This window comes from Entamoeba invadens (genome assembly GCF_000330505.1).
Source record: "Entamoeba invadens IP1 unplaced genomic scaffold scaff_1105074725183, whole genome shotgun sequence".
NCBI classification, from domain to species: Eukaryota; Evosea; order Mastigamoebida; family Endamoebidae; genus Entamoeba; species Entamoeba invadens.
Window position 1 is genome coordinate 801,827 of NW_004443692.1, and position 7,481 is coordinate 809,307.

At 32.0% G+C, this 7,481-nt stretch overlaps 2 protein-coding genes across 2 annotated transcripts; both read left to right on the forward strand.

Moving 5' to 3' along the window:
- Positions 1–4,655: 4,655 nt before the first annotated feature.
- On the forward strand, positions 4,656–5,461 carry EIN_184040 (lipid phosphate phosphatase, putative; the record flags this gene model as incomplete). The annotated part of the gene is made up of 2 exons (XM_004260800.1): positions 4,656–5,169; positions 5,223–5,461. The coding sequence occupies 2 exons, from the start codon at positions 4,656–4,658 to the stop codon at positions 5,459–5,461; spliced, it is 753 nt and encodes a 250-aa protein (XP_004260848.1).
- A 107-nt stretch (positions 5,462–5,568) lies between these two features.
- EIN_184050 (hypothetical protein) lies at positions 5,569–7,404 on the forward strand (the record flags this gene model as incomplete). The annotated part of the gene is made up of 1 exon (XM_004260801.1): positions 5,569–7,404. One exon carries the CDS (start codon positions 5,569–5,571, stop codon positions 7,402–7,404), a length of 1,836 nt encoding a protein of 611 aa, XP_004260849.1.
- Between the last annotated feature and the right edge of the window lie 77 nt (positions 7,405–7,481).

The window sequence follows — 7,481 nt, forward strand, 5'->3', positions numbered from 1 at the left end:
GTGTTCTCAAAACAAAAATCCTAATTCTGCAAATGAAAATTATTGTTTTTTCTTATAGAAGTGGAATGATATTTAACAAAAATCAACCATATTAATAGTATAATTTAACCATTAGACTACAAAGACAATTAGTTCCGCTATATTTATAATGTTACCAAATTGTTTATATTTTTGTCCAAGAATTTTGTTATTGTTACTAAATTTATTGTTACCATGCAATTATTTAAAAAATGGTGAATTCGATATGAAGTCTGTGACTTGATCGAAACAAATGGTTAAAAAATGAAAAAATGATCGACAAAACGGCAATATCAATTAATTTAAACAGTGTCACAGAATTAGGCTCTTCGTTGAATCAATGGTTATGATTTAAATTATATTTTATATATTTGTTATCAGAATAATTATTATTGTTACTTTAAAAGCAGACATGCAACGCCATTGCCATAACAAATAAACGATAAAACAATTATTTCTAATAACTATCTATTAAAAATATTAATAATCATTCCAAAAAAATGATAAATTTAAAACATAAAAAATAATTGTTTGAAAAGTATTTCTTTATGTTCTTTTACTTGGATGTGGTTAGCATTAAACAGATTTGCCAAATTACTAGTCAAATACCGTTAGAAATACATCTATTTTAAAATACATCGGCATTCAAACAATTGATTTTTTTTAAATAATGCCAATGACAAATCGTTTGTCTTTTTTTTATAATAAACAATAACATCAATAATTATTGATTTTAATTTAAAAAAGTTTATTGTATTTCTTTATGACAAATTTCTGAAAGTATATCATATTTTGTTTTGCAATACACCAAATTTATTAAAAGGTCATACAAAATAACATAAACAACCTTTTAAATAAATTGACAACTATTTTAAATTTGTACTAAAACAAAAAGTAAATAACACATTGAAATTATTAAATTTTTAAATCAAAAAAATATAATTATATAGTCAGTGGGAAAACGTTGTCCGCTTGTTAAACCTTGTCCGGTCCAGAATCTTCTAACATGAGATACAATTATTTTACATAATTCAAAAATATTTACAAAAAATCAATTTTTTTTCATATTTTTTTTTCTTTTGTTTCTTTTGTATTTTTTTCAAAATTAAAAACAACTAAAAATCAAACATCATTTATTTTACAGTTTTCTTAATCCATTAAATTTTCATTTTTATCATTTTCAAAGACCTCGCTAAAACGACGCTCTCGAGAAGAGTGTAATTAAATGGCGAGTACAAGCATTGGCTCTATGAAAAGGATAAAAGGGTTTGTAATCATACAAGTAAGCTTGACCAAGTCATTCGGAGAGTAAAGAGTATAAAGGTGTTGCTTCAATCAACCATTTTGATGGTGTCAATCTATAAAAACAACATTATTTGTAGCCAATGTAATTGTCATTGTAGTGAAGCCTATAACCAAATTCAAACATTCTAAATGTCACTTGAGGTTATATTACAAAAACAAACACTTACAATTAACAAGAAAATTTGATTATTAAATTTCAAACAGTTTGTTTAAAACCCTTATTTTTATCATTTATAGAAAAATATGATACATTTAATTATTTAATAGTTTTTCAATATATAATATAATACAGTTTTTTTAAATTAACAAGTTTAACTAAATAACATATACTTACCAAATAAAATAATATGTTTCATCAAAAAAGCAATTTTAATTAACAATTCATGTAATAAAAAACTCGTTAATAAGAATTAAATTGATAATTACATCTGTTGGTGAAATTATATGGTTGACATAGTTGTTTGGTTCAATACACTCAATGGTATTCTTTCTCTTTTGTATAAAACAAGTCCATGTTTTGATTTCAGTAATGAATTGTCATAACTTCTTGCTTTGCTTCTAAGTGTTTTTAACACCTTTTTTCTTTTCATTGTATCGGATAGTCCCGTTGGTAGAATATTTACACACTCTTCAATTTCTTCTTGGGTAAAAAAGTGATCAATTTTGGTACAAGTTTTTTTTACTACTTCGCAAACAATTTGGATGTTGTCTAACAACCTTGGAATTAATCCGCATGAGACAAATGCTGAGATTATATTTTTTTGTCGTTGTTGCTTTTTCCCAAGAATTTATTATTGACAAAATTTGTACCGCAGATACCGACAAAGACGAATAAGTGTCATTCATAACTTCTCTGCGACACGGAGTCTTTTTGGTTTCCAAACAAGCCCACATCCAATACTTGCACAAGATGTGAAACATGTGAAGGCATCAACATGACACACACATTGTTTTTACTGAGCAACAAAATAGCATCATTTTTTAAATGGGATCCATAACCATCCATTATCAAAACTGCTTTACCCCAATACTTGTATACCTCTCTCTTAGTTTTGATTAATGGAATAAACACGAGAAGTAACCATCTCATAAATAAATAACCGTTCATGAAAGATTTCTTGGTGTAATGGAGATATGCTCTGTTGATAGTTACGCCATTTTCAAGAAGTTCCTTTTCGATGGATTTTGTTGGAATCAAAAATAACAGCTTCAATGGTGTACCGTCCATACACACTGTTCCCATCATTGTAGTCCTTCCACCTGTACATTCGACCGGAACCTCAACTTTATCCACTCCACGGTTCGTTATTATTACAGTTTGGTTTTTTTGTCAGCCCAAACCTGAAAACCAGACTCGTCGCAGTTAAAAATAAAAGCTGTCAATACACCAGTAATTTCCTTTTCTAGTAAATCAAAATAGGCGTTTATTTTGTTGTAGTCGACATCTACTCTCTGTGATTCCATTGATACACCCATCGCAGTTTGAATTCTAGTTTCGGATCTGACAAAATTGTACAGCATCTTCACGTCAACATCTTCCCTACCAAGCTCGTTGATTAAAACAATACTGTGTCGTTGTATGTTGCAGGATTTTTTGATTCATCACGACGATGGATAAATTCAACAATTATATCCTTTTCAAATCGAGAAAACAAGGTTGGCCTTCCAGATATTTTTTCCCATTCTTCGTCATGTTTATTTGTCGACTCCAAATATCCGCTGAAATATTTTTTGTTAAACTTGCAATAAAAATGGAGCTGTCAATTTGAATTTTTTTGACCAAGTATTCATACAATCGAAACATTTGTATCCTCCTATTTGGAGCTTCCCTGTTTCTTCTAAGATTCAAAAATCTTAAAACCGTGTTAATGATCTCTACGTGGTCCATTTTTGTTTTTGTTGATTGAAGATAGTCGTGTAAATAATCACAATCGAATTCGTCATCTAAAAGAACTTTTTCAATTTGAAGATCCAAATTTGTACCAGTTTCAATTTCTTCCATGGATACTGAAGACTCTGATATTTTTTTCTGCATTTTCATTGTTTTCTTCTGACATTTTATAATAGTCGTTTTCATCGTCGTTTAAGTAGAGTAAGTCAATGACGTCATCATTATTCGCCATGGATATTTCATGGACTTCTTCCGAATGTGGTCTGTTTGTTTGTTCTGGAAAATCCACTTCGTTTTCACCAGGAAGTGGTACCTTGGTTTGTCTCAAATAGTTATTAAGCTGCTCAAAACCAGCTCTTGGAACAGCAAATCTTGTGAGGAAATTTAAACAATTAGTGATGTGTTCATTAATTAGTTTGACCCTTTCTATTAAATGTTCTGTAAATTGTATTGTAGTAATTATCTTTACAATCCATTCTTTTTCGTTTTTGAACGCGCTAATAGCCCCATTTAAATCACCAATAGCCAAATTCAAAATGTTGTTATAACAACATATTTCTCTGTTCACATTTGCTTCCATTTTCGACTTAAATAATACTATATCTTCTAATAATACATCATAGTCATCGAAAGTCCCAGAAAATGGTTCAATTGGACGTAAAATTTCATTCAATGTGTTATGAACTATTCCTAATGGTTGTCCAACAATAGAAACGCACCCAAGTTGTGTTTGCATTTTTTATTTTAAGTTTAATTTGTTTGAATTTATTGTAAAAATAAAATTAAAACTTGAAATTGAACCAATATAATTCGTTGAATGCATTTAAATTTATTCATGACATATCAAGAAGAATTGTTTTTTTCCTGACATTTAAAGGGAAAAAAGTCTTCAAAAATATAACTTTTTATTTGTGACTTTGGGTTATATATTTTAAAAACAATTTTTTGTTTATTTTTTTCATGTTATATATCGGGCGATATAAATACATGTTAAGTTTAATGAAAACAAAAATTGAAAATGACTTGATTTTAAAAAATTGAAAATAATACACCATTTCTAAAAATATAACAAAGAATGGACAACGTTTTTCCACTGACTTTATTCAAATGGTTATAATTACCTTGATTTTGTTTAAATTATGAAAGAAGGTATAAAGCAATAAATCATACTATAAATATAGTTAAAATTGTAATATTTATGGTAAAAAATATACGATATAATTCATAAATTATATAATACTAAAAGTATTTAATTTATTGTATTATATTAATTATTGTATTTAATAATATATTTAAACAAATAAAAATATAGTTTTGTGTAATATTATTTATAATACATTTAAGTATTTTCATATAAAAATAAAAAACAAAAATGTTATATATAACATTTTGAACAAATTGAATTGTATTTTGATTAAACTACAAAACTATTTGGCGGATAATGAAACTGTGCGAGAATAAAATAGTTAATGAAGTGATGGTAGATCTAGTTGTGGTTTTTCTGTGTGTTGTCATATCAGTCGTAATGCTGTTTATAAACCCACATCACATGTTAATTCCAACTGAAGAGGATAACGTTAATATGAAATACCCTTTCAAAAACGAGTCAGTTCCGTTTTACGTCTGTGCGTTAGTAGCATACGTCCCACCTCTTCTATTATTGGTGTTATTTTCTTTCCTCAAAACGTCGTGGCGATACTTTTTGCTCTCATTTTTGGCACTCGCGTTTGCAATTTCACTTTGTGCAGCGGTTGTAAGCTCTTTCAAGCTTTTTGCGGGTCGACCCCGCCCTCATTTTTATGACAGATTAGCACAGAAACCAAGTGACACGATAGATGTCTATCAATCATTCCCATCGGGGCACTCTTCAACGATATTCAATGGCGCCACTTTCTTGTCGTTGTTACTTGTTGGACAACTTCATGTCTTTTCAACATCACATGAAGTATGGAGATGTTTGTTGTGTTTTAGTTTTTTATATTGAATTGTATTATTAAATAACAAATAGTGGCGTTGTCGATTTGTCCATTTATCGTTGCTGGTGTTGTCGCGATTTCACGAACAAGAGACTATTACCACAACTTCTCTGATATTTTAGGAGGTGCTTTCATTGGAATGGTTTCTTCATTCATAGTCTACGTCCTCAAGTTTGAGTCTCTTTTTTCTTCGCACTCGCAGAACCTTAAAATACTCGAGGAGCAACTTCAAGAAGAAAAAACGACAAATGAGGACATATTTGATATGTAATGTGATCAAACAACTTTATCTGTGAATCTTTTTGTTAATCGAAAAAGTCTGAGTCCATTTTTTATGGAACTTTTAACATTTTCATCTGAATAAATTGATTAACCCTGATGGCAAAACCAATTCAAACTACAAAGAAAGACGCACTCTACGTTAACTACGACTTAATAAATCAATCCTTTTTGGACTACTACACTGCTCAAGGAATCGTAGAACCAAACGAGAGAGACTTGTTTATCGAAAGTATTAAAACACCACTTCCAACTTCTTTTAGACTTACAAAGACTTCCGAGTCATTTCCTCTTGTTAAAAAATGCATTGAGGAAATTATTCAGTCGCTCCCAGACGAGTTAAAACCACAGACATTTCAGTGGAACCCTTACACTTATCAGGTGAATGTAAGAAGAAGACAAGTCAAAGAATGCGCTCAATATGAGAAATTACACAAGTTCATGGTGTTGATGAATGAAGCTGGAGAGATCTCAAGACAAGAAATAGTGTCGATGATACCTGCACTTCTTCTTGATGTGCATGAAGGAATGAGTGTCTTGGACATCTGCGCAGCGCCAGGATCAAAGACATCACAACTTGTTGAAATGACTGGGAAGAATGGATGTGTCGTTGCAAATGATGCAGACAGACAGAGAGCAAAATTGTTGATTCACCAAACGATGAGACTGTCAATGCCGCATGTTGTAATCACTAACTACAAAGCACAGGTACTTAACTTCGACGGATTTTTATTTGATCGAATGTTGTGTGATGTACCATGTAGTGGCGATGGAACTATTCGAAAGAATGCAGACTCGCGTACAAAATGGAATGTGATGGGTGGTTATGGCTTACACCGCGAGCAAATTGACATTATGAAGAATGTGATATGTCACTTGAAAGTTGGAGGGAAGTTTGTGTATTCCACATGCAGTTTAAATCCAATTGAAGACGAGGCGGTCGTCTCTGAAATCCTTCGCACGTATGGTGACGCGGTTGAGTTAATTGATGCACGAAACACACTTCCAGGTCTCAAGTACAAACAAGGCATTTCTACTTGGAAAGCATTTGATAATGAAATGAAAGAAGTTGCTGAACCCTCCACCAAAATACCAAAATCGACATTCCCACCAAGTGAAGACGAAGCCAAAAAGTTCCATTTGGAGTATACTCTTCGCATTTTACCACACTTGCAGAACACAGGCGGATTTTACACCGCAGTCTTTGTTAAAAAGGGCGAAACGCCACTCAAAAAGAGGAAACCAAAGTATGTTAAAAAAGATCAACAACTTGAACAACCAGAAAAGAAAGCCGAGACCAAGGAGAAACTGACCAAAAAAATGATGAGACTTGGGGGGAATATTGGTCCACAAGTCATGAAAAAGCTTCTCGAGACTGAGAATGGAGAAACCATCTTTGCGCACTTAAAAGAGTATTATGGGTTTACAGAGACATTCCCCAAAGAGCAACTCTATGTGATGGCGGAAGACCGAGCACAGATTTCTTTTGTATCTAAAATTGGGTGTGAGGTGATGAAGGACTTAAAAGTGTTGAGTGCCGGTGTTAAGATCTTCAAAAGGAAGAAAGGAGAGAAGTTTGATTCGTATCGTGCGGGTAGTGAGGGGATTGGTGTTTTAAAAGAATTCATTGGGGAGAAGAGGAAGCTTGTGATAAGCACTGATATGCTTGTCCGGCTCTTAAAAGAGACTGAAGTGAAGAACAGTGAGTTTGGAAGGACTTTTGATGGATGTGGGAGTTATGTGATTCAACTGAACGATGGGGAGTTAAAATGGAACTGCCTTTGTGGATGGGTTGGGAAAGAAAGTGTCAAGCTGTCTATCTCAAAACAAGAGCTGGAGTGCTTTGGGCTCATTTTTGGAGTTGGGGATAAAAAGGTTATCGGCACGGCGCCACACGAGGATGACGTGTGCGACACGAAAATTGAGAAAAAGTAATTGAGTGAAACTTTTGCTGTTGTGTTACAATTTATAACATCGCTGCAAATGAGAAAAAGAATTGCAAAAACACCGTG